This window comes from Mycteria americana, chromosome 7 (genome assembly GCF_035582795.1).
Source record: "Mycteria americana isolate JAX WOST 10 ecotype Jacksonville Zoo and Gardens chromosome 7, USCA_MyAme_1.0, whole genome shotgun sequence".
NCBI classification, from domain to species: Eukaryota; Metazoa; Chordata; class Aves; order Ciconiiformes; family Ciconiidae; genus Mycteria; species Mycteria americana.
The window spans coordinates 50,887,419-50,915,364 of NC_134371.1; the positions used below are offsets into that span (position 1 = coordinate 50,887,419).

Genomic DNA, 27,946 nt, shown 5'->3' on the forward strand with positions numbered 1-27,946 from the left:
TGTTTTTCATTTACTATCATATATAGAAACAAATAGCTTGATTTAAAACATACAATATATTTATTTCCATAAGTAAACAGTATTTTTTTTGCTACATCATAATTTTCATAGTAGCAAAATAAATAATCTGAAACTGCAGAAATACTTTAGATGAATGTATCTTGACCTTGTCAACGGTAGCAAAAAGTGTGCCTGATTTTGTATAACCACTTAAAGTAGAATGGTTGCCTTTGTGGAACATGTTTGCATAAATAGTGAAAGTTTAGCACACTTCCACCTGCAGAGTTGCTGAAATACAACAGAGAGGTTTGTTGGCTGAGATACACTTTTAATACACAAAACACTTAAATTAGGCCTAATCTTTAAATTGCAATACATGCAATTCTGTTCCTCTGCTTTATGTCAAATAACTTCATTAACTCAATTTTCAGAAGTATGAATCACATGTCTTAATGCACATAAATCATGTTTGCATTAATCAGACTCAGATTTAGGCCTCTTATAACCATATTTGCAGTTTCTGATGCTTATGTAAAAGTGTTAGAAACTGGGGCCGCTAGCCATTTTTACTAGCTAAATTGTGTAGTACTTTTGGAAAACTGGAAATAAATATGTTTCAGAATGCATAGTTATGATGCCATTTTAATCAACAGTAATTTTTCCATGGATTTTGGTTTCGGGGGGGGGGGGGGGGGGGGGGGGGAAGTTCAAGCTTTATGGCCCTGTCCCACACCCCTTTGCATCTGAAAGGCACTGCTTGGAGTAAAGCAAGCAGGTTTTGCCACTGTCTATGATCAAATCAGTGTCCTAAAACTTCTTACAAGCAGCTCAATTTTAATAAGATATTGTGTCTGCAACATTGTATGTGTACAAAAAAACAAAAAAAAAACCAAAAGAGAAAATATTCCCAAACAAAAACAGTTAAGAAGGTAATACCATTGTGCTCTTAATTAGAAGTTACATGTGAAATACAAGTACACAGTTTAAAATCCTTGGGAAAAAATGACAGCTGAAGTTAATTCCTGCAACTGAAAATACTTAAAAAAAATTTTATTTCTCAAAAAATAAATTAAGATGTTATTATATCAAGGTAATAATCTCAAAAACAGTTGGAAAAATAAAAAGGTTGTAATTTCCATTAGTACAAATAGCCACATTCATTATTTACAAATACAATGTTAAAATTTCCTCTTTGAATGCACGGTTTTGTTGCCAGCAACAGCGTTCCTGGGTTGCTGCATGTCCAATGGGCAACATTCCTTCCTTCACAATTCTTGCCCCTGAAACAAAATATCTGTGATCAGAACCTTCCTTTAAACTTCTGCACTCAATTTTCCATATCTAAATCCATTTGTACCAAGATGTTACTCTTCATTATTAAGATTTATCTTACAAATTCAAGAAAACTAGCTGCAGGTCTCAAGTCCATGGCTTCTTTCTCAAATTCTGCCCCGTAGACTGAAGTTATTAATGCATTTTTGTTCACTGTTCTTGTAATTGAAGTTGCATTTGCTTTCAAAATTAGCATATTTTAAAAATTTTTCAGCGTATATTAAGTTCTAGCAGGTAAGTAGGAAAATATTATGCAGAATATTTTGAGAAGAAATCTTCGTATACAAATCCCTGTAAAATTTTTGTACAGTTTAAAGGAACACTGTCTTTTGAAATAACTCCTCTGTGTAAGGCTTAAGGTTTCACGTTGAACTGCATTATTGTGTTGAAGTTCCTAATATCTTAAGTTTCTAACAATTCAGAAAGTGTTTGTAAAAACCCTATCAACAGTATCAAGAGGAAAAAAAAAGCTTATGATTTCTACCAATACAAAGTGAGGAAAATCTTATCAACATTAATGTAAGTATTCTGGATTTTCTACAGTATACAGAAATAAATACAGCCAAACACAGTATGTTTGGTGTTGGGGTTTTGGTTTTTTTCTTAATTTCTAGAGGTTTAGCTTTTTTTTTCCCCCTCCCTTTAAAAAACAGGCTTACATGCTAGACCTAGTTATTTGACAATTTATTTATAGAAAGAACCAAACAGGAGAACTGGGTGATCAACAAAATGGTCTCTCTAGTATATGATCCACAGCAGCTATGTTTATGTTAGCCAGTACTGTGGCAAAACAGAGGCCATATCAGCCACTAATATTTCATAACATCACATAATACTATGGCTCTTGTTAATCATAAATATAAAAGTGATTATGTTGTATCTATTCATGTTTAGCTAGATACTTATTCTTTGTGAGGAATGCTATAAATAGAGTACACAGACATCTAAGTAGCGCATAAGCTTACAGCTAATGAATGAAAGATTATTACAATAACTTCTAATTTATTTTTTTTACTATGTATACTTTTACAAAAACATACAAATTACTCTTTTTTTTTTTAAATCAGTCTTCGTAAGCACTAATTTTTTTAGTTGGCTTACCATTTTCAACACAATTTTATTTCTCATTTCAGTACGGAACCACAAAAGATTAATTTGCTATAAGTAAAATCTGGGGTTTTTGTTTTGTTTTTGGGTTTTTTTGTTTTGTTTTAAAGAAAGGAAATTACTTCAATTTCCCAGAAAAATGAAAAAGACATTCTGAATGTTGAGTAAGATGTTTCCAGTTCCTTTATTTGGTATACTTACAACTTCTAAGGGTAGCAGAGTGCTGTATTGTTAGAAGATCTTCATTGCAGATTAAAGCAGAGTAAGAACAAAGAACGATTCAACTGAAAAATCTGTGACCTGGTTATTTCATGAGTCCCAAAAGGGCAGAGTGGACCAGGACAGAAATCAACCCTAGCTAACAATTCCTTCCTTGAACTAATATATTTCCTGTAATAAGCAAGGAAGGTAGCGTATTAAGGGGAAAAAGAATGCGACAGACTATACCCCCAGGCAAAAAAAACCTCCCCCCCCACACACACTCTCTCTCACACTCTCTCACTCTAACCCTTTTCCCCAGATAGATTAGGTAATTGAATTTTTGGAGCTAACACAAAAAGTTCCTGTGGAAGATTGGTCAGTCAGTCTGCAATGTGTTGCTAATGGAGAAAGTCTTTTCTTACATCATGTTCATATACACAGTTTTTAAACAAAGAAGCAAACATATCCTATCATATTCTAAGTGGAGCCAGAATCCCTCTGCAATGTATTTCATATTTTATGCAGAATGCTTCCAAAATCCAGTGTCTTATCTACTTAACTACGATGAAAATAAACTTGAAATTCCATTTCCTTCATCCCAGGTCTCTAAAGGAACATGACTGGAGTCGATCTATTTTCAAAGCCTTTCTTATATCATTGTTGGGCCTCCCCCTACATGGTAAATAACAACAAGGCAATTTGTCTGGAAAGGAAGGGTCTAGTCAGCAGCTGTACAGGTGCTAGCTAGGAAATCCTTTCCTTCAGAATCATCCCCAAAGTCTTAGGAAAAGTTGGAAATATGTTAATGATATGTCCGAAGGGTAGCAGCAGGCACTGTCCTGTTCTCAACTGTCACAAATAACCTTTAACAGAAATCAAGATGGAAGAGCTGACATTGCTTTAATTTGCAGTGAAAGAACCTTCACATTCAGCTGCAACGTAGCCAAGCCCCCATGATCTAGAATACAGATCAAATGCCTTTGGTGACTACACAGAAAGAAGATTTCTCCAGTATCTTATCTGAGGGAAAGAAATAATACACAAGTGCAGCATAATCAAAATGGCAGGAGCCATTTCAGTTTTGGTGTTTACCTCTAGCTGGCAAGCATCTTTTAATGAACTTATTTCTGCAGATAAAGCCTGTTTATCTCAGATTACATTTGTACTTGTAGTGACTGACTCATGCCCCAAACCAAAGATTTGTATCATTCATAAAGTAACATTAGCGATCTTCTCTATTCTATCTGTATGCTCGCATTCACTATGCCATTATTCTCTCTTCATGTTCCTATAAGCATGCTAGATCTCAGTGCTCTTTTGATGCAATTATTTTCAGAAGATAGATACCTAATCATACAGCGTATTGTTTCATTTCATTTCAAGGAAGACCATGTCCATAGCCAGAACATCAGGTTACTGAAGATAATCAATATTCAAATTTCTCCACAAAGCAGACAATTAAGAGCACGCCATTAAATTTGTAATTTTTAAATCATTAAGCCAGCTTAATTTCAGGGGATTAAGATTCAGCAAACACCAGGATATACAATACAATTACCTGGGGAGAAGTAATTACACTTAGAGACACCGTATCATTCCTTCTAGGCAGTTATGGTAATGGCATTAAAAATCGATAATTTGATGTGTATCCAAGGAACATTTTACCTTTTCAAGAGCTTCTAGGCTCTGTTGTTTTCTTTCAATTTTTTTCTTCAGCTGATTAATTTCTTGATCTCTCTGGAGCAATTCAAACTCTTTTTCACGAAGCTCATCTTTAGAATGCTGGAGTTTCTTCTCTAAGCTCTCAATCTGAACAGAAAATGCAGTTAAATCAGAACAGATGTTTTATTGAAATCAGGGCAATTTAAAAAAAAACCAAACAAACAACACTCCAAACAAAACTCACAAATACCGTCAGTATTACCTCTGACTTTGGATTCCTTTGTCAATTTTTTTATTTTATTTTTATTTTGTCAACATTTTCCTTTAATAAAAAAGCAGTTTAAGAGCTATAACATATCAAGTAAAAAAAAAAATTCATCTTTATACTGGTATTTCCCTGCAAAATTTTTAGTTTTAATTGACAAACAAAATATTTTTGCTGGTACATTATTAAGGTACTCCCTTCTCTCTCCCTACAATAAGGAACCAGTTTTACTCTTCTAGATTAAAACTGGCCAGCTATTGTGTCCTAGGACCAGACTTTCTCATTGAATTAGCTGCCCTTTGTTAGGGAAACTGGGTTTTTAATTTAAGCAAGAATTACCTGTTTATTGCATTCCTTAATTTCTAACTCTGACTTCTCTAAATTGCACTCTAATCGAATTATTTGTTGTTCCATTTCTCCCCTATGTTCATGAACTGTCATATCCAACTGTGTAATCTAGAGGTAAAAAAGGAAGAAAAGGAAATATTTTATTTTGAACCAGTATGCATATTTTAAGAAGTAATATTACAAAACATGACAGCAAAAGGCATGAAACTAATCCTTTCTGGTCTCAAGAATATTCTCTCAAGCAAGCAATATAAAAATGCACCCTAGCCATCTCATTTAAAAAATTAGGGCCAAACACAAAGAGAAAAGGGGAAAATTGGGAAAAAGTTCATAACTGAATAAGTTTGGACCTCAAATACACAGAATACAAACCTAGTTCTCATTTTAAATGGAATGTAATGAGTAGCTTAGTATAATAATCCATCTTGTTAGAAAGTGCCAAATTTTGCCAAAGCAAAAAAAATCCTGTTGCTTTGATGAATTCCCAGAGCAGCTCACAGGGTACTGTGGCAAGAATATATTGGAAGGTCTGGCCTCCTTACAGTGTCAGTTCCTTGAACAGATTTGATTTTTTTTTTTTTTTTTAAATCCCCACCCTTCCTTCTCTCTGCACCTCTAATATTCTTGGATACAAAGGCTGGTAACTCCTGCAGGAAGTAGCTATCAGAAGGCTAATTATAAATGACAGAAGAATAGTTTTTCCATGATGGGTATCAAATCCTGAAGCCAGACCAAAAGACTGAAAATATTTCAAGTGAGCTACAGAAATTTATTCACAACAAAGATACTGTTTCATATTTAGAGGCTGCTTTAGAGCTAATCAAATATGCTCCAGTGCAAACAAGGAAAGGAATCTATCATCTCCAGACACAGTTCAGTGCAGATCTTTCCTTATTTTATCAAACATCAAGACAACAGTTGTCCTATAACTTTATCACTAAGGAAGAATTATGGGACAGATTTGCATGAGGCTTGTGTTCTATCAAAACAGTAGTCTGTGGTCACTTAGCGGAGCACAACCTGATTTTCCTGGTACCATAAGGCTTCAGTAACATACAGCAGGGTTTTGAGGTTGACACTGTGGCTATATTAACAGTACAGTTTGGAACAATGCGTGAAGGCAATTAAACCTAGCGGACTTTTTATAAGTTATCTACTACATAACAGGATTAATTGTCAGTAACATACTTAAAGTGATCTGACCTGAGCTGCTCTTTGTTTCAGTTCCCAATTCCTTTCTTTCAATGCTTGGTCCATGTCAAGGAGTTCTTGTTTTTTGTCTTCAATTTCTCCCTTGCAATACCTGAAATTCTCATATGATGAATTGCTTAATGCACATTCAGTTGCTTAGCTTCAAGCATCCAGCTTGAAAATCATGAGATCTATTACTTACTTAAAAAACGTGAATCAACTAATTGATTGCAAAGAAACAAACCTAAATGGAATAATTCTGTTAACTACATTCCAGGTGGATATTTCCCAATAACTTAATTATTCATGTTATTTAACTGGTTATCAGGACATGTTGATAAAAAAGAATAGTACAGAAGAAAGTATCATTAATTTATGGTCAGAAAGGAAACTGGACAATTGCACTATAAAAGAAAGTAATTCCTCTTACAATTATTTCACAACTTTGGGATTCAGAAAATAATTTTAGCAGATTTTAAAACAGAATTCCCAAAAAAGAACTCAGCGCCACTTTTAGAAATTAAAAGTGAGCTGAGGAGCCTCTGTATCAGGTTATCTTACAGCCATAAGCCACCTAAAATTATAGAGAGCTGCTAAGAAGATAAAAAAAGACCATCCAAACTACTTGCTATTCCTAAGGAAAAACTAACACAACTAAGTTTTCATGATGGAAAAAGATACCAGCTTACCAGAGCTCAGTTGTTAGATTCATGATAGCAACATGCTTCTCCTCCAGAGAGGACTGTGCATTCTGTAATGCATCTTGCAATTCCTGAAGCTGTGTTAAAGTGATTTTTAATTCTCCACGAGCATTCTGTAATGCAGATTCTAGTTCTACTGTTTTCTGTAAGGCTTCCCTGCGGCAAGTCTCACTTTGAAGCAGCTTATCTTCTAAATCATTCACTATTTTACACACACACAACACAAAACACAAAATGTTTAATCATCAGTAAGTTGGGGTCTTTATGCAACACGACTGCCTACTAGCACTTGTGGTCATAATCAATTTTCAGTATCACTATTTTTAGGAAAAAATCTAGAAAAACAGTGACTTCTGAGGTTAGACAGCAACCTTTTCATGGCACCTAAGTCTCTGCTGTTTTTATTCAGTTCATAATCTATAACTGACTTGAAATATGAGGATGTATCTAAAAACATTTGGCCAAGGAGAAAGTACAGAGACAACATAGTAACTGATTATGTAGTGCTATGGAAAATGCAAGCAGAATTGCTAGTAAGCCTCCAGTTTAAAAGAATGGTAAAATTAAATGGAGGAGGAGGTTGGAAATTTGTTATTTCCATAGACTGTCTTGTGGGGGTTGGTTTGTTTTAAAAAGCTGGATTTTTGTGAATAGCATATACCTTTATTTAATCTATGTGTTTGATTACCACATTAAGAATCTGCATTACCAATTTACAGGGAAAACTACTTATTGAATTCACCTGGGGTAAAGGTACATCCCACAGAAGTGAGAATTTGCAAAGGTATGTTAAAAAAAAGTTTGTGGGTTTTTTGAGTTGGGGGGGTAGGTTGTGGGGTTTTTTTCCCTTTCTTTCTTTCAAAACCTATGGAATTACCAGCACATTAAAATAAAAAAATAAAAATAAAAAAGAAGAGTGACCCCTCCATCAAAATGATCATATTTTTACTCTCATGTACTTCATTATAAAACAGGGGAAAAAGGAAAAATGTCTAATCTAATACATAGAGAAATAGCATGATGAAAGGAAGCCTGAGAAACAAAATAGCAAAATTACCCTCATTTGCCTTTTCATTGAGCTCTGATCGTGCTTCTTCCAAATTAATACCCAACTGATTTATCTGCATTGCTTTGTCTTCACCATCTCGTTTTAATTGCACTACTTCTTTTTCCATACCAGTAAGTTCATTCTTGCACTGATCCATCTCCAATTTAATTTGTCTAAATAGAAGACGCAACCAGAACAAAATGAACCTTGTAGTAACAAAAGCGACATATGTATGTCCTTAGATGCTCTAAGATGACAAGCATTTGTGAATAAAATAGGAATAAAAAAGTCATATTAAGTAGGCTTTTCTTGCAATCAAAACTGTATTCTTTAAGACTACCAAGCCCTCCTAGAATCCACTACCTAGAATTACAAGCAACTTGATATATTTATGAATTGAATTGCATTATGAAGTGCCATCTTAAGGCTAAATAGGTTGCCAGGACACCCATTAATTCCATTGGAAGACTGTTCCAGAAACTCATGCCTCTACTAGTTAGACACTTCCCTTCTGATTTCCAGTCTATGCTCATAGGGAGACTGAATTGTATGATTACATAGCTGAATACCATTTCAGACAGCACTCTTTCCTATTGATATGTCTATCTGAAGAATATACCTCTCAGTTATTCTAAACCTACCTGATTGTACTATTAAGTTCATCCACCTTCTGTCTGTTTAAATCTGCTTCCTGAGCAGCGAGGCGAAGTTTCTCCTCTACCTTTCTCAACTCATCTTCTGCATAATCTTTCTGCTTCTGAAGCTCTTGTTCCAAATTGGATACCTATTTAAAATGGTATTTAAAAAGTGTTGGTACTTTTAAATTACATACCAAAGAAATACACATCCTTGTCTTGCAATTCACATAGTGAGTTTTAGCACAACAGATTTCTTTATAGTCTAAAATTTTATATAATTTAAGACTAGAACTTTGCAGTCACATTCAAAAGACAAATAGATTCTAGTAAATATAACAAGATTCAACTTTCTGAATTTCAATACACCTCTCCTTAATTGCAGTCTAGGGTTTGATTTTCCAAGTACTTAGCCACTCTAATGCTAGCTAGAGTTTCTAATAGCACAGAACCTAGTTTAAGACAAAACAAACCACTAAACTCTTTATTTTAGATATATCTAAAATAATGACTATAAAAAAGCATTCATATTTTAAAGGTATTACAAAAACATATATATAAACGCATTTAATTATCTGTCTTTATGTAGACACTTCTCACCATACTGTACCTGTTTTTCAAGTTTAATTTGATTATCTTCCAGCTCCTCATTTCTAATGGTTTCTTGCTGTAACATTTGCTGCTGATGATGCAAAGTTTGTTGTAGGAGAATATTTTGTTCACTTGTGTCCTGAATATTCTGATCTTTCAGTTTTATTTCTTTCTGTAAATAATGAACCTAAAACCACATTTATTTTCCATTACAATAAAACATTTTTATTTGCACTTGCATCAGCTATTCTCCTCATTACTAATGAGCACAGAATCACGCCTATAATTCAATAAAACCTTCTGGCTCTGAATTTCATTGCATTACAGTTTCAACAGTACATAATACATCTCATAATTCATCACTGAGTTGTGCTTTATAAAGTGAGGAAAGTAACTTGTCAGCCCCAGTTTTTTACTTTTTGCTTTCTAAATATACCTAAACTGGTCAATATTTTAAAAACATAGATAACAAGGATCTTTCATTTCTAAATTGCTGAACCACTTTTCTTTCTGTCACTCTTCTCACTTTATTTCTCAGAAAGTCCTTGTTTTCCCCTTGAGATTTTGTTCTCAGTCCTTCCCTTTATTTCTTCCTGCCTCTATGACAACAGTCATTCCAATAAAAAACAGGAATTCTGAGTGCCTAACTTGTCACATGTTGAATGGTCTGATTTCTCAGTGATGAATGGCAAGAATTGGGGGGGGGGGGGGGGGGGGGGGGAGAAAGGCTCTTTAAAAAAAACAACCAAACAAAAAACCCACTAACTGCTCACCCCAAAGTGGAAGTAGTGACTCACTTACTTAGGAAAACATTGGTCACCATTACAAAACCTCACTTGCTACCCTTGAATTTCACACAGCATCTCTTCATGTGCAGTATAAGTACAACAGATTTTAGGGCTTAGAAAGCAGCAGTAAATATCACAGGCTTATGTGTAACACAGACCATAGATTTCCATCCAGTTACTCCTGTAACAGGGTCTAGTAATCTCCAGTTGACTAAAGCCTCTCTCTCAACAGGTAGGGCAGCATTGATGTGAACAGCCTACTATGATAATTCATGTGGTTACTCATCCCCACAAATAAAAATTCATACTAATAATATGTAAACTTTATTCTTTCTTGCTTTCATGTAGTAGTGGAAAGTATGACAAAACTCAGGGGCTTGAAGTAAAAATTTTTGTATACCCAGAACTTCTTCCCCATTAAGATAGTTGAAATACAAGTCAATTATGTGCGCCTAAGTTTATATTGCAATAGCGCTCTCTTCATTTTTTTTCCAAGATAATGCTTTCTTTCACTTAATTCTGGTTTTGTTACTTCTCTCAACAATTAATTTATCTTGGTACTTCTTGTCCCTAAGCTTTTCCAGTGTTTCTTAGTTATGGTTTTCCCCTTTGCCCTCACAAAATGTTTAGTCTTTTCCCAGCTTACTTCCTATTCACAGTTCCTGCTGCAAATGTTTTGTTTCTTATTTCACAAACTTTTAGATTAAAAAATTCATAACAATTGTTCTCTGCAATACGGAAGAGTTGTTAAAACAAGCTGTTACCTCTTCAGACTTTTTTTTGAGCTGATTTTCAAATATCTCCTTATTTTCTTGTGACTGACTCAAATACAGTGCAACTTCTTCCTTACATACGTCTAGTGCTGACTCAAGTTCTCTCACCTAGTTGAACATAACAGATTACTTAAAATTGCATGGTATGGCTTTTATTAACTAGTTTTTAAAAAGTGTTAAAAACATCGTTGTGTAAAATGTCTGAAAAGCTACATTTTTATCTAAAGAGTATTAAAACAGGCATGGAAGACTATGATAAACTTAAAAACCGAAATAATATTCAGAAATTAAAATTATTTGTGAAATTAAATTACAATACTTTAGACTCTGTTTAAATCAGATGAGACTATCAGTTATGACAAGATATTCCAGTATTTGTCAACAGCTAGAATTTAAAAGCAAACATATGCCCAATAGTAAATCATTAATCCACCACGGTTTATTACATATTAATGTTACATATAGAATTGTATAAATAAATTTGGAATGATCATCATATGTAAGTTGTGACAAGTCTTTTTCAAAAATAGTATTCAGATCTTAATGCAATTCCTCTCAGAAAGCTACTAAACAGCATTTTTTTTTTTCCTTTCTGCACTGAGAGACAGTGCCTGCGTTCTACCAAAAGGGAAAGGAAAAGCTTTTAGCAATGTCAACACTGGTAATCTATTTTACCATTTTACTATTAATTTGGATTTGAGTAATCTCTAACAAATATCTTATAACCTCGAACAGATAAAAATTATAATGAACAAACCCCCAGAGGTCTTAAGCCATAGAAATTAAACTTTTCTTAACTGTTTGGTTTCAATGCTAAGAAGACTTTTCTCATCAATGAGAACTGTGCTGAATTTAGCTGCAGATTGGCTACTGCTTTCAGTGCTACCAATGTTCTAAACCATACTGGATTTTATACCTCTCTCCCCACCTGATTCAAGAGCTTTTTGAAGAGAAGTGATCATGGGTCCTAATTTTAAATCTCTGGAAAACATCCCAAATACTGCAAAGCCACTTGAATAGACAACTGCTCCAATACAAGTTCAGAAAGAGCATGCTACCAGCTAAGTCCCCTTTATCTTCTCCTAGTGATATCCTAAAGATTTAATACCGTTTGAAACCTGACTGTGGTAAATCCCCACATGGTAATGTTTTATTAAAATACTGTTGCAAGTGTTGCATGGAAAATATTTATTAGGCAAGCACTAGGAAGAGGTATAGATGACTAAAAACATGACCAATATTATAATATCACATATGTCTAAAATATATGTTGTATCTTTGTTAGACAACGTTTTACTTTAAGAGTACAACAAGCACAAATCTGCCCTGTTTGTAACTACAGCAATTTTTAAAATCAATTATGCATTGCATAATCTCTTATTGCAGGTTTCACCATACTTTTTTTTTTACTTAAAAGAAAAGGACAGACTTCAGGTTAATGCCTTCTGAAATATTTATGCGAGACAAATTTCTATAAAGCAGCCTTTATATAGTTTGTCTATAGAGGATAGAAGGAAATACACCATTACTGCAAAGTTTAAAACTATTAATTGAAAATTACAAAGAGCTTACTAACTTTGATTGTTTCTTCTGTTAACTGACTTTTCAGCATCTTCAATCCTTGATCTTTCTTGACATTTTGATTTTCTATTTCCTGTTTGTACACATATTTTTATTCAAGAGAACATAATGTAAATACAGTAATGGTAATACAACTAATAAAAACTCATACTAAGAACCAGGAAAAAAATAGATCAGTATTTAAAAATATACAATTGCTTGTATACTGTACTTGTGCACATCATACTTTGAAGTGAATTTGGTTCCTGATAGGTGTCCCTTCATATTCTGCAGCAGCAGCAATTATTAAAAGGAATAAAACATTGCCATAATAGAACATTCTTGGTTTTCCACCTAGTGCAGAATAGATGCAATTGTTCTTTATCCAGATCTCTTTCCTTTGATTAGAGCGAGAATCTCAAGGGACAAACCAGAGGCATAAACAGAATGCTGAGATAGAAAATAATGAAAGGTCATTAAAGTTTGTACAATTTATAGTAGTAGTAGCTAGGGACTACACTAAATTCAGTCAATTACTCAACAGAATTAAGAAGCAAAAACATAAGTATCTTCAATTTTCTCCAATTTTTCCATGTGTTCATGGATATGCTTTTCATCATTATTAGTCACTTGTTTGATTTGCATTTAAAGAAAGCCAAGAGCCAACCTTACCTCTCTGCTTTCTATCAGCAGCCCATCCAATGATTCAATGTGATGCTGTTTATGTATAACATCTTGTTGCAAAATAGATATTATTTTCTCTTGTTCAGTGAATTGTTGATGTTTCTTCTCTAGCTGTGTCTGAAGCTGTCCACAAGTAATTCATGGTTCATTATTTTAATAAGCTTTTTCAGAGAATTGGTGCATCTAAATATGTCATTCAGTTCTACACACCCACCATTTTAAGAATGAAAAATAAATACATTGCTGCCATCAGCAGTATTGCACAGTATTAAAAATATCAAGAAATCCCAAACCCTTAATATTTTAAAACAACAGGAGAATCAAGAGAATGAGGACAGGCAGAGTGTAATTGCCTGTCATCACCCAAGATGGTAAAACATGCATACGTTCTTTAGTAAAAGATGACAAGCTTCTTTAACAGCTAGAAATAGCCACAGTTATATTTCTAATCACATGAAGCAACAGAATTCTTCTCTAAAGAATGAAAAACCCTACCGACAGTTCTCCCTGAACACAGATGCTCATAAGGCTCAGGCTGGCAGAGGTTCAGCAAACAAGAAAATATTGTTTGAAGCTGTCATGCTTTAACCCCAGTAGGCAAAAAAGCTGTACTTTTTTTTTGTGCTAGGTGTTTGGAGCAAAGAACAACAGTATTCTTCCTAAGTCCCTATTTCTCTTCAATTGAGCAGAAAAGAGGATATGAAGAACTCAGAGGGAAATCATGAGATTGTGTAGTGTTAGATGGAAGTGAACTAAAACCAGGAAATGTCAGGAGATTATAATATAACTTTTTAATTGAACATCTGCCTCAGAATTACTAAAAAGACAAAGAAATTAATGTAGGAAAAAAGTTACCAAGTATCTTTCACACATACTAGCACACAAGGAAGGTCTTACTAGTTCAATCTGTTTCTCCATCTCTTTGTGCTGCTCAAGGTGAACCAACTTTGCTTTTTCAAAAGCAGAAGTTATTTGCTCACATTCTTTGCTGATAGTTGTTTCCAACTCATGAATGCGTCTGTTTTTTCCCTGGGAAACAGCAACAACAAAAAGGACTTAATAAAAATACTTAGCTGTGATATTAAATAGTGTTTTATTTGATGATAGAGTTCCTAGATTTCATAAGAGAACAACACAGAAAATACTGAAGTTATACACAGCATGTTTCATCTCAAAGGATGTCACACCTATAATATAGGTATAGAATGCCACTAAATGCAGCCACTACACAAAGACAAGGTGTCTGCCAAGGTGGACTACTGGCACAGGTTATAGCAAGTGGAGAAAGGCACTTCTGACAAAGACAAGAAGAAATTCTATGTTCACATGGATAGATGGAATCTTTAAAATACAGGTTTCCATTTGAAAGAGACCATGTAAATATCTTCCTTTTCTAGCAACCTTAGACCCTTTGCCAAATAAAAAAAATTTGTATAACAATACCCAGATCGGAATTTACAGTGTTCCAAGTGTTAGATCACCTTCACTTATTACCATTTAGAAGACTTTTTTATTCACAGGTCTACATGTATTTCTTAAAAATACACAGTTTAAGAACAACAACAACAAAAAGAAACAGAGAAGTGAAATGATTTGTCCAACAGCCCAGTTAACATTCAAAATCCACCTCTATTACCTCTTACCCCAATAATTTCATACAGAATACTGCTTGAGAACTTCAGAAAGAGAAATAGAGACCAGTGCCAACACAGTGCATCCTAACCTATTCATCCTATACACCAAACCAATCATGTATATGCTATTTTAGGAGTAGTTTTTTTCTGTTGGGGGGGAGGTAATTTTACTAAGTGGGGATTAAAAAGAGATTTAGAGAATGAGCTCAAAGGATGGAAAATCTCAATTCTGACAAAGACAAAAAGAAATATTTCATAGTGATGATAAAATTCTTATCTCACTGAAACAAATGGCAATGCTACAATTCATTTCAATAGGACCAGATTTTCATTGCACATATCATCACAAGGAAAAAGTAACATGTCCGTTAATAAATTACCATGTTCAAAAGCAGGAAAAAAGGGGTGTTTTATTTGAAGCAAGATTATTCAGTTTTTAAAAACTGCACTGTCTAAAAACTGCAGGGATCATTTAGCAGATCTGAAAGTCTATCCATTTTGAATACATGGAATAATACTGGTTTAACTTAAACTTTAATCTCCATTTATGTAATTTTACATAAATGTAGTTTCTCACTGAGAACATTTTACCATGAGTTCCTGTTCCAACTCAGTATTCCTTGCTGCAGCAGCAGAATAAGCAATAGTCTTTTCTTCCAACTGTTTCTCAACTGCAGAAAGTTGAGAAGATTTCTTTGTTATCTGAAATTAAACATGGCACAAAACAGCATGAGGACAGCTGTTTTGGGTTTATTCATGTATTTGTATATACTTTCTTACCACCAATTCCATTTTAGCTACTACTATTTCCTAGTATTTTTAATGTATTATTTATTTGTTTGGGGTTTTTTGTATGATCTATTAAACTTTATTACTTACAGAGAAGAAATCAGTACAATTTACCTCAAATTTGTCCAATTCATGATAACTATCAGTGCCATATGAGTGAATTAGCTATTACAGATTTATAACATTTATGGCCATTATTAGGAAATACTGCAAATCCCATTATGCTGCACTTCCAAAAACACATTAGCACCAGAATGTAAATATTAGCATTTTAACTTATTCAACCAGAGAAAAGCTAGCTGAAGCTTAATTTCTTTCTTTTGTGACTCTCTGGTAATAATGTTAATCTCTGGCAACTGTACTAACATTTAATGAGTAAAAATACAACTGTTACTTCAACATCTATTTCTTAAGATTACACGTTAATTCAACCATACCAAAGCAACAAGACTATGCATATTTTCCACATAACAAATCAAAATAGTAGTAGTAAAGCCCACCAACTACATCAGCTTTAAAATAAGATTTCTGACAACTAACAAATTAAGGCTGCTATCTTAAAGTTTTTCTGCTTGCTCAAAAGTTTATTTCCAATTTTTCTTAAATAAGCCAGATTTTAAAATTAATATGGCAATTGCTGTTTTTCCATAAATATTGTCTTAGCTATCTTTGATTACTGAACTAAACAAAAAGTGACATTTTTTTCAGTGCTGCTAAAAACTTACTTCTCTCTCTAAGCTACTAGCTTTTGAAGCCTTCTTCAATAGGTCTTCCTGTATGATTTGAAACTGACTGGCTCTCTGAGCCATGCTGGTCTTCAAAGAAGAATTCTCATCATCTGCTTTTGTCAGTTTAGTGCGCAACTCTTCTATCTCTTTCTGGAATCTTCGCCTCTCCTTTTCAAATTGCTTGCTGATAAGTTCCAACTGTTGACATTTTCTCATCTCTAAGTAGAGAAAAAAAAGTAAGATTAATTTATAAAAGAACATACAAACCAGCACTCCAGCAAATAATCATACAAACCAAAGACAGGAGAAATATAATTTAATAGCAGCATATTGAACTAACACACATAGTATTCAGACACAAGACTGTTGATTTTTCCCCCCCCTTTTTTCCCCTAATGTAACTTAAAGCTGTGACTCAGGAAAACAAACAAAAAAACTCCAAACAAAAAACCCCACAAACAAACAAAAAAATGGAAGACAGAATCATTATATAAGTGCCCTGATGTCATTTCATAGAGCAGTCCTAATAGTAATCACAGAATTGACTACAGAAATTCTGCAACAGCAGGATACAGAGAAAAGAACCAAAGAAAATCAGAGACCTTAGCATAACCTGCATAAAGAAAAAAATACATGGTTCTATTTCAACACAACTCATAACTTGGATATTGCTGAACAAGTAACTTAACTAGCAAAAGGAAGGAGAATATTGTGCCTGGAGAACATGACAATTTCCAGAATTCCAAGGTGGCAAAATGCTCCCTGTTCGACAAACCATACCTGTTAGCTCACAGAGATATATTTTTAAAAAGCGCTATAAAAACTATTTAAACCCCACCAAAAAACTCCTATTCTGTGGATTAATTAGACAGAACTGCACAGCTATTTCACAAAGCTTACCTCCTTGACTTCTGATCAATTTGACAGGCTCTGTTTCCAGGCCACATAACCTACTATTTTCTTGTCCTTCATTATTATTAGAAAGATGCTCAGCTCCATTACAGATAGTTAAGTTTGCATGAGGCTTTTGAATTTCTGCTTCTTTCATTGCCGGTTTAATGCTATTATAAAGGAGGAGATAATTATTTAACATTCCTTCTACATGCTAGTTCCAATACCACCTTATTATCTGCCTATTCTTGCCATAGTTCAGAAACCAGAAAGTTATACCTTAGGTCTGCAATCAAAGGTTTATTTGATTCACAACAAGATTCAGAGAGCGCTTCTTTGGTTGAGGAACTGGATAGCTGGTGTTTCAAGTGGTGCCATTTAAACTAGAAGTTAAGGGAAAACCAAGATCAATGCAAAAATTGACTTTTTATTGCTGCACAGCATGATTAATTCATGTGTTATACTAGCATATAAATTTTAAGACACATATGCCAGGATGTTAAAGGTTTGGATAACTTGATCTTTAAAGTTATTCTCTTAAGTAAGTGCTTGCAGAGCACTGCAGGTTTGTCTCGCATTAGTAAAAATTAAGGGCGTTAAGGCCCTCTGAAACTGAGGCCATTCCTTTAGATATCTTTGTACAGGTACTGAAGCATGAACATTTTTGCTGTGAAAAATTAAGTAAATGGAGATACTATCAGTAATTCCACATCTTGAAATTCTCACATCATGCTTCCTTTCAGATTTTGATGACTGCATTTAATACCATTTTTTCCTCAAGTTACAGAAGGCTTCTGAATAGTCCATTAAATAACTAGAATAATCCCGAATTTTTCCAAAAAATGTAAATATTTTTTCCAAAAGAGCCCTAAAACAACTTTTAAGGCTCTTCCAAATAAATGTCTATGGTCACAACAGCCCAAAACATCCTTTTTATACAAAATTACTATATTCTCTTCAGCAGAGGTCACTTTGACAACTCCAAAATTGTACAGAAAGCATACTGTCGATTTTGTTTTCATTACAGCTACTCGCATTTATACTTCAAAAATAAAGATACCTGATGCAATCTGTACTCCTGACCTCATGTGTCTCTCTAGCCCTCCCTGACTTTCCAAACAGTTCCTCCAGTAACCTCAGTCAGTTCACAACTTGGGGTTTTTTACATGACTCTTCCAATCACTCAGTTTAGTGATAAACTTCACAAGTACAAGCTTCAGGCTCATAAGCCAGGGTTCATCCCGGTAAAAGAAAAGTTCATTTGCAGTCAGGGAAAGTGTGCCTTCTCTTTCCCAGAAAAAAAATGTTCCTACAAACATCTCTCCTGCTCTAATTTCTCCATTGCTGAGGTGACACGTTGACTCTGGCTGTGTGACTATGTGTCTGCCATATGGAAAATGTCATAGCGTTCTACTGAGAAGAACCTCAATGTCATATAATAGGACATCATCATGTTTTAGAGAATATACCTACACCTGAAGAATCAATACATAGAACAGAGGAATGGAAAGCGTAACTTTAAAATGCTTGCTGATAAATCGATTCCAAAGCACCTATTCCTCGTCCTTGAATGAGAAGACAAAAGTAAAATATTTAAATTAAGAAAACATTTCATCCATGCATCTTGAAAACCAAAGATATTTTACTCAGATTATTTCTCAAGAACTTCACAGGATCTCCATGCAATGTCAAGTTAGAATTGCTTAAGACACATAATACACTTTGTAAGGATGTATCAGTTACTGTACCTCTTCAGATGTACTTAGAGACAACTGGGAAATAATGGTTTCTAGTACGTTGAGCTCTCCCCTTGAATCCTCAATTTCTTGATGGCATAATTTCAAGTGGTTATGTTGCTGTGCCATAAGTGCTCTCAGCTCTGCGTTTTCACTTATTAGAGCATTTTTCTCTCTAAGTACTATTTCTTTTTCACTAAGTTCACTCTCAAGCTCAATGATCTTCTGATCAGACCAAGTCAGCATTGATACCATTTCAGTGTTCTTTGCCTCTAGAGTCTTAACTTCTTCTTTTGTGCTACGATTCTCTTCCTTTAATTGCCTAAAAAAAAATATATCCATTTAAAAGGTATAGCTCAACACAGAGAAGTAGACTAGGATTTTCGTTATTAAAAGTACTAGAAGAACACACCGTAACTATGTTTTACTAGTGTCCTCCCTCTCAAAATCTAGAATTAGCTCTACACAAAGGATAGAAAATTTTTCACTGCTTTACTAAGCTTTCACTGTTCCTAAGGACCAAGATGCAAACTGCTATCAGTACACAAAAGGAGAGAATAAACTTCTTTTCATTCTTGAGCAACTTCATTAAGTTTTAAGCACTATCAGGAGAGTCACTGGTAGGTAACAGATCAAGGTGGCTTTAACTGTGCCGAAGCCAAGGAAATTTAAGAACAAGACAAAATAACCATATAACTACACCTAAAATGACAATGGGGATGAAGATAATGTACTAAGACTGAGCTAGTCAAACATTCTGCTGCTAACAAGAGGAGGAAGGGGTCCTATTTCTTCTCTCCCCTCATGTCTGACTGTACAGTGAGCAAATTGTGTTTTTAGCCCATCACAAATTATTCACTTTAAGTACCTGTTGATTTAGCAAACTGAATTGGCTCGGCAAAGGTCCTAATGAGTGCCAAACACAGTGCAAGTTAGCAGAGAAAAGAGGGCAGTCTAGAGGAAGGATACCCAGCAGCAGCAGAGAGCTATTAAACAGGCTCAAGCTAGTGTAAGGGTGCTCACACACTGCCCACCCTTGCCAAAATAACCTAAAGAACAATTGTTAAGACAAGAAGGTGGGTGTGGACAGCGCGTGTGAATGGGATACCCAACTGTCTGACATGTTTGTCCAAACCTAGTAACACTAAAGACAACCAGCTGATGGTTAGTAGTGAGGTCATTAAAGTAGTGAGGGAATTACCAAAAGACTTCTGAAACAAAGGCTGTTTCTTTTCAGCTTGAAAAGAAACATATAAAAATTCGTAACAGTGGGAAAGGACCTTGGAGTAGGAACAGAATAGCAGTCAAAACCTGGTTTGACACTTCCAGAAGCTGCAGCCATCATCACAACCGCTGTTCAGGCCTGAGTGCAGCCTCCCCATCGGATGCCAAGAGTATCCTTCATTCTAGCTAGGGACTGACAATATGGTGTGCGACAAGCAGGGACTCACACCTGGCCATGTAAGTGAACTCATAGGGTGCTTTCTTATTGGCATGTACATTAGAAGATTGCAGGCAGCAGGACAGGTATACATAAAGCCAGGGTACCCACATCGCCCACAGAAGCAGTCTGCGAGCAAGGGAACCTATGCTCCCAGAAGGCTTGGTGGGCTGTTGCTTGTTACTGTGAATATGTGGCAGTATGTGGGATTAGAACTTATAAGGATTAGTTATAGAAAAGAATTTAGAAATTTGTAAGTGTATGCTAACATTTTTTACCTGTTTAGTATTATGGTTTGTCTGTTGTATTGCTGATACTGATCGTAAATGTTCACTGATGCTGGTCCTGATTTGGTTTGAACTACACAAATTGAGCAGCACGTTCACAGTGACAGTTGTAACATGCAATTTCTTCTCAAATAACCGTACAGAAATTTTTAAAAGCCTTTGCATTACCTTAATTGCTCTTCTAGGATGTCTAGATCCTTTCTGTAGCTGACACACTTTTCATTCAACTTCTCCTTTTCTTTTTCACAATTAATTAAATGTTTTCCCAAGGCTACTTCTTCAGCTTTAACCTTAAAAAGCAATTTTTTTCATTACTGTACAACAATAATCTAAGCTTCCATGGCCAACAGGCTTTTTTAAAGAATACTATAAACACTATGGTGTTTCTTTTTTTTTTTCCTTCTGGTAAGCCTGTAGATAATCCTATTGCTCACTGCTGTGAAGAAAAGGAGAGGGGCAAAGACGTTTTCTTTTCTTCTGTCATTTGGGAAAAAAATAATGTTATTTTGGTTTAATATTTTAGGGCATATTTGTAGTTGGCAATCTCCTTCCACAAGGAAAGAAGTCTAATCAAATAAAAATTCTCTGTAAGAGCTAACTGTCTCAGGCCTGTATCTTCTCTTCCCACAAGGCAGGAAGCATTTACAATTTTGACCACTGGAACTTTAGGAGATGACTTCATTTTCATCTTAGCTCTTCTCTAGCTCATGTTTCATTGAACAGGTTATACAGATGGAGTCAAAAGAGTTCTTTTAAGAGGATCATATACTTTTAAAATGTAAAATTCCCAGCTGGCAAGCAAGAGACAGAAGAAACAGCAGCAGTATTAGGATACCTCAAAGATCCAGGCTGTCCAGACTGTGCAACAACATTTTAAAATTGGATAACTGAAGTTATCACCACAAACAGCTGCTTACCCTGTCCCATCTCTCTTAAGACTTTGCCACCAACAAGCAGAAACAATTGACCCACAATTGACCCACTGGTGAACCCGTTGCTGTTTGCCGCCCAGCTTATTGGAAGAAGGAAAATCCTAATAGCATGGCAAAAAAAAGTGAAGAAAAAACTCTTACCTTTTTTAGTTTTTCAGTTATTTTCTCTTTATATTTTTTGAAAGCTCTTGTCAGCTCCTCAGCGTTCAACAAAGCTTCATTTCTTTGCTGTTCTGCTCTACAAAGAAGCATACCAATTTTAAAAACTACAAATTTCAGTCATTATGTAACTATCTCCTCCAGTTATTAAAAACGATTACTAAATTAACTGCTCCGGGTAACTTCCTTTCTTCTTCCAACTTTCCAAGCCCTAGATAAAAAAAAGTTTCACGAGGCAGAAATTAATTTTAAATATCATTTTTGCATATTAACATAAACAAAGTTCCAATAAGACTAAGAATGTAAAAATAAACACTTATGATTCCCCTTCAAAGAGTTTGATTCAAATCATCCTCCTGTCCCTACCAGTAAAAGCCCATTTTAGGGACTGGAATAGTGTGCATAAGGAAGCAGAAGACAACAGTGCTCCTTAAAATTCAAACTGCTCAAGGGGAACTAGAAAAGATTTTGACACTGAAGGGAGCTCTCGTAATGGAATTATGGTGAGACTGACAGGAACTGATCAAAGGATAAATTATTTGGGGGATACTGGAGAGATGGCATCAATAATAGTAAAGGAAGCTGAGACTGGGATGGTATCAGGTGAGCAACTGTTCAAAGCAGCAACCCAGACTGCCTACTATTTTGCTCTATTACTCCGCGTCCCTGCCCCTTTCTTTCTTTCCCCTATCATTACTCACTAAGGAACAAGTTGGAACAGTAACCTCAGGACAGCTCAGGTATGCAGTCTGTTCAGGACACCCAATACATGCACACAAGAATTACCGCTGCTCAGTAACATTTGTTTCTCTTCCACTAAGAGAACCGTGGGGATGGGGCAAGTGCCTCATGTAAGTACAGCCTACCCTCAGGTTGGTGTTCCTCAGTCTGCGGACCACTGCCCATTTGGAGATCGCAAAAGTATTCAGAGAAGGGATAAAGGGATTTCAGAATAACAAACAAAATAGTCTAAAGCACTTCAGTTTGCTTGGCCAAAGAATAGTAAGCGGTTGTAATTACTGATTTAAAAAAACCTGTAATAATTGTTAACACTAACTATAACACCATATGTTGCCTTTAACACCTGGCAGAAGCTCAGTTTTCTAAAGTATCAAATTATTTACATTTGCAACTAGTAACTAAGTACAGCTAGTTCCAACCCCACATGCTCTGAATGAACAGTGAACATAAATCAACACATATTGCTTCACCAGTAGTGCAAGCCCCACAGTATTTCCATTTGTCTAGCTATAGGAAGGTTAGAGGTAATTTCATGGGTAGATAGACAAGCCAAACAAGGGTTTTGCATTCAAAAGGCTCAAGAAATGCTTTCCTAAGTCATTACTTCAGTTAATTTTTGCTCAGATAATGCACTTAAATGAATTGGGCAGTAGGAATCTTTTTATTTATTCCTCTTGTTTCTTTAAAATTACATTTTGGAGGTGATAGGATTGTATAGGGTAACTTCCAACAGTTGAAAGAAATTACCTAACCCTCCCAGTAGCTACACAACCACTAGGTTAAAGGAAGCAATAGGAAAGGGAAATGGAGATTGGGATGGAATTACAGCATCCTTTCCAATAGTACCATAGAGATAGGCAAGATTAAGAATAACATAAAAATGTTCTCTCGATTAAGTTGTGTTTCTATCACTTTTCTCACACCAACCCCCAAAAATACAGCACTCAGTACTGTTGAATACTGAGTACTGAGCATATGCTGTAGGTTCTTGCAAGACAAAGTCAAAAATAATTCAGGAAAAATATATTCTGGACATATTTCAACTCTCTACTGCAGTACATCTGTTCTGAAGGGTAAAAACAGGTGACAAACTGGTTACTAGTGTATGATATCAGCCTACAACTACCAGCAAATTTGAAGATTTAAAAGGTGCCTATTTAAATAATAAGTATCTTCAAGCAGAATTTTCCCATTTAAAAAAAAAAAAAAAAACAACCAACATTCATAATGGAGAGAAATAATTTGCTTCCACAAAGTAAACATCTGCCAATGGAAATAAACACTTATGCGCTATTATTCTGTATTCAATTTATTAAGATTCCTTAGCTACCTCTTTCCTTGCTTGCTTCGTTCACTTAACTCCATTTTCAGATTTTTATAGTCCCTTTTATATCTTTGCAACATGTTTTCTCTTTCCATTCCTGTTTTCCAGCTTTGATCTAGTTTATCTTCTGCATCTCTAGCAAATAAACAAGCACAATTAAAAGATTGTAAAGAAACTACATTTTTGTTGTTCTTTTCTGCACATGATGCTTGAGAAGCACTAGTCAAACACGCTGCAACTCTCAAAAACAGGTTTGGAACACCCGTAGTCTCCAGACTCCCCAGGAGTATGTCTGCCGTCTGGAGTGGTGTCCAAACCTCATCAAGAGCCATCAGATGTCTTGATTGCCAAGGACCCAGATAGCTGACTTTGTGTCATGAAATCTGAACATAGAAATCGCCATTTTTCTGCTGATAGGTACGACTGGTCAGGATACACATGTGGGAAACAAGGCTAAAATATAAGTTAAATATAAGTATTTTTACTTGCTTTGTGAAGACAGACTATTGAGATATTAATTGAATATTATATAGCATGAGGTTATAAGATAAACTGACAGCCAGGTAAGTCTTCCTGACAGCTTCTGGACACTGTTTACACTAGCTTTATTTGGCCATTTGCCTTGATTAATATATTCATGAAGAAAGAATCCTTTACACTACATGCTGCACAGTCATGTTTGAAAATATGTATGCTTGTTCACCACAGAAGGTATGCAGTCACGTAGCATACAATCACTCTAGTCAGTTTTAAGGGCACATTCATGTTTAGCGTACATTACAAATGGGTTTTTTTTTACCAGCCTTTATTATTTTTTCCTCCATTTCCTGAAGTACATTCCCCATATATAAGATATCAGTACAAAATAAAGCACCTCTCTCCTCCTATATACAGCTCCAAAATGAAAGTTTCAAGCCCCAGATTACATGACCCACACAGTACCAATAATTATGTCATCCTGAAAAAGAGACTGGACTGGCAAGCAGACCACAATAAAATGTTGATTTAAAAGTACACTTATTACCTCAGAATTTTATCTTGAGCTGAAACTTTTGCTTCCAAGTTTACAATCTGTTCTTTTAACTTCAGAATGCTGCCTAAACGTGTATCTGAAGTCGATTCAAGATAAGAAATCTGAAATACAAACATATTTGGGGTTTCATTAACACTTGCATATATACCTTCAGGCGAGACACGTAAGAACAATCTGTTTACTGAATGACACGGTGCTCTTAACCTTACTGTAGAAGATGTTTGTTCATCTACACAAACCGACCTCCAATTTTCTGCTCATTTAATATCCTTCCAGTTCCCTAGCACCATTCCAGTGTGATATGCTGTCTAGCAGAGTGATTTCTTTACATGTTGATCTTGTCTCTTGGTTTTCCCCAAAAGTTTATATTCCACTATTTGTTCTTTCCATGTCAGACAGTCAAACGTTTTGTTTATCTACTTATTTGTACTGTCTTGGAGGTAACATTTCTCACACAAAAAGCATTAAGCATAGCTATGTTTTATTAATGTTATGTATAAACCAAATACAAGAACATAGTTGTCCTGAAAAAACCTGTAATGATTTATTAGATACAATATTTCCTTCTAACTCACCTTCACTTTTTCAAAATAGCAGTATTAATCCTACCTAAAGGTCAACATTTTTCATTTCCTAGACAAATGACTACCATGTCATTATTATTCACATTAATCTTAACGTAGCTCAGACACATGAACATACAGTACTAAATACCTTATTGAACTATTTTCTTACATAATGTATTCTTCATTCTGTGACTTAATGGCTTTAGATTAAACTTCGGAACATGAATAGATAGAATTCATAATTAATATAGTTGTTTTTCTCATGGAGAAATAGATTCCAAACTATTCTGTTACAAGATTAATGCTGAATATTATGAAAAAATAGAATATTAAACTTTAAAGTTTAAATATTAAATTTAGATAGATTAAGGCGAGACAAAAAAATAGCATGTTCTGCTTGGAATTACAGACTCAAAAGTCATGGTCACTGGGGTGCTTTTTGGATTTAGGAGTTTTTTTAATGAACACACTGAAGATACATACTCTTGTTTTTGACTGCATCAACTCGAAGTTCATTGTTTCCACTCTATTCTTTAGGTAGTGGTTCTGAGAAGCCAAAGATTCTTTTTGCTCCTGAAGGGCATCCAGCTTCTCCTTAAGACGTTCATTTTCTTCCACAGTTTTATCAGAAGTTATGGATACTGAGTAAGCCTAGACATAAGAGAAATTTTATATATATATATATATATATATACATATACACACACACACACACATATATGCATATGTAAGCAATATATACATCAATGGAAACTCTGCAGAACAAATGTATTTAAATCATACTATGTTTGAGAGTTTGCTCCATCAATATAATTGCCCAATGCTAGAGTGTATCAACTCCAAGCCCTAAAACCAAAAAAATATTCATAAACATAGCAAAGAACAAAAAACGAGAGTAATAAAAATAAGTAATAAAGTACAATATTTACTTCGGATTTTCTCTGAAAATCCTGGCAAGATGTTTTACCAGCATTCTTCTTACAGTTGGAAAAGCCTTGATAGTTGCAATTAGGCTGAACAAGGTCCTCCAGAGTGAAGTCTACGGCCTCATCAAAGCAGTGGCCATAATGTTCACATGTACTAGTGCTAGGACGGAGGGTAAAAAAAAAAAAAAAAAAAAAAAGAGTTGATATACCATTTTGTCTTCATTGTTTTTAAATTGCTCATAAAGAGTATTCAAAAGAAAAAGACAAAAGGAGCTACTTGCAATAATCCATTACACTGACTAAGACAGATTTACACTACAAGAGACAGGCTGTTCTCATTCCCAAACACACTCATACCTGGAAAGCTCTTCCTCCACAGTTTGTAGGTTTTTTTCAGTTCTCCTCAGCTGATTCTGTAATGAGTGTAAATTTGCAAGCAGGTCTTCATCAGCAGCACTTTTAGACCAAGTCCACATACTATAGTCCATTGGTATCACACATACGGCTAAAATAATATTTAACATTAAAACATTTTTAAATGTGTGCGAATACTATTTGCAAAGATATTTTTAAAGATACCAAAATAAGGCAAATAGAAACAAAGGAAAGGAAGGGAAAAAAATAGGAAAAAGGAAATACTGAATTTCCAAATGTAAATATACATTTTGTACGCTGCCTCTTCCCATGTTCACTAAATAAAAATTACTCTATACAAATTGTCTTTTTTGAGAAAAAGAGTTCTGTATGTATTCATGAAGTATGAGAAGCTTCATGGAATTGCCACTTACAAAAACTGGAAAAACCTGCTATACGTTAGTTGCCAAAAATCTCATATACAACGCATCTCGGTTACTTCAGAAGTCCCATGCAACTGGCAGGGTGCCTAAAAATAGTAATAGCGCATGCATAACGAATACACAAAACTTGCCTCGCTGTCCAACGACCCGCGAAATTTAAAAAGTCAGAGCAGCGAGGACTTGACAGCACAGAGGATGCGAGCTACTAAGCCGGGGGGCAGCCTTCACCACAGCAAATAAGTCTTTGCAGACCAGGCTTGAGATATTTTGATGGGAAACAGTCAGATGATTCAGAGAAACCAACGCTCCCGGGCGAGGCGCTGCCGCCGCCCGCCCTTCTCCAGCGGCACGGGGGTCCCTCCGCCGCCCGGCTTTGTAGGCCGGAGCTGGCCGGCACCCAGCCCAGCTGCGATCCGTCCTCTGCCTTCGCGCAGCTCCGCCCGCCCCCGGCCACGGCTGCCCCGGGCGGACGGGAAGCACCGGGCGGCGCGCCCCCGCAGGGAGGACCAGCGCCAGCGCGGCGGCGCGGCTTCGCGACGGCAATCGCCGCTCCTGTGGGGCGCCCGGCGGCAGAGGGGCCGCGCCCCGAGGACCCAGAGCGATAGTGCCCAGGCTAGCCGAGAGCTGGCGGCACTGGGCGCTCACCTGCCTCAGTGCTCTCCCACCAGCGGCCCGAAGCCGCCAGCCAGCCGCCCGCCCCGACGGGAAGGGAAAGGCGGAAAGGGGCTATCCCTCGGCTCCGAGGAGACTCGTGTCGGTAACAGCGGCGCCTCGGAGCCCCGTCCAAGCACCCCGCTTCCCGCCCCACGGGAGTCCCCAGAGCCCGGCCCCTACCCCACTTCAAACAGCGCGGGTCATTAAAGACGAGGCCCGCGAGGCCCTTGCAGCGCATGCGCAGCCCCCCTTCACGCTGCGCAGCCGCCACTGCTGTACCTGGGAGGGGGATGGGTGTCTCGAGCAGAGGTGAAACCGACCTATCATGTCTCTCTGCCGCGGTGCACTGTGGGCGGGTGGAGAGCTGTGCTGCGGTGGCTACGATTGGGGGAGCGGCGGGAGGGACGGGCCTGGCCCCGCCC

At 36.0% G+C, this 27,946-nt stretch overlaps 1 protein-coding gene across 6 annotated transcripts; it reads right to left on the minus strand.

The window, feature by feature from the left end:
- Nucleotides 1-1,067: 1,067 nt before the first annotated feature.
- On the minus strand, nucleotides 1,068-27,941 carry CCDC18 (coiled-coil domain containing 18). Of its 6 annotated transcripts, none has more exons than XM_075508351.1 (25): nucleotides 27,705-27,939; nucleotides 26,431-26,578; nucleotides 26,077-26,233; nucleotides 25,631-25,798; nucleotides 24,573-24,682; nucleotides 23,555-23,683; nucleotides 21,466-21,562; nucleotides 20,561-20,682; nucleotides 18,677-18,986; nucleotides 17,208-17,311; nucleotides 16,938-17,098; nucleotides 16,035-16,255; nucleotides 15,112-15,222; nucleotides 13,784-13,915; nucleotides 12,875-13,009; nucleotides 12,219-12,296; nucleotides 10,634-10,750; nucleotides 9,101-9,268; nucleotides 8,497-8,639; nucleotides 7,865-8,028; nucleotides 6,796-7,009; nucleotides 6,119-6,218; nucleotides 4,907-5,023; nucleotides 4,306-4,449; nucleotides 1,068-1,280 (listed from the first exon to the last, which is right to left on the minus strand). In XM_075508351.1, exons 1-25 carry the CDS (start codon nucleotides 27,760-27,762, stop codon nucleotides 1,266-1,268), a joined length of 3,423 nt encoding a protein of 1,140 aa, XP_075364466.1. In that variant the 5' UTR covers nucleotides 27,763-27,939; the 3' UTR covers nucleotides 1,068-1,265. The 6 variants fall into 6 exon arrangements, with proteins under 6 accessions (XP_075364466.1, XP_075364468.1, XP_075364469.1 ...); XM_075508352.1 differs by lacking the exon at nucleotides 1,068-1,280 and adding an exon at nucleotides 26,862-26,956 and having other exon boundaries at nucleotides 4,264-4,449; nucleotides 27,705-27,798; XM_075508353.1 differs by lacking the exon at nucleotides 10,634-10,750 and having other exon boundaries at nucleotides 27,705-27,940.
- Between the last annotated feature and the right edge of the window lie 5 nt (nucleotides 27,942-27,946).

Bases quoted from the DNA above. Each gene is read 5' to 3' on its own strand.
- CCDC18 (XM_075508350.1), bottom strand. From the start codon at position 27,762: ATGCGCTGCAAGGGCCTCGCGGGCCTCGTCTTTAATGACCCGCGCTGT. The intron at 20,683-21,465 runs GTAAGAGTTTTT...TTGCTTTTTAAG, and splicing joins TAACTGAAAAACTAAAAAAG to GTTAAAGCTGAAGAAGTAGC. The intron at 17,312-18,676 runs GTACAGTAACTG...CTTAACTTCTAG, and splicing joins CTCTAAGTACATCTGAAGAG to TTTAAATGGCACCACTTGAA.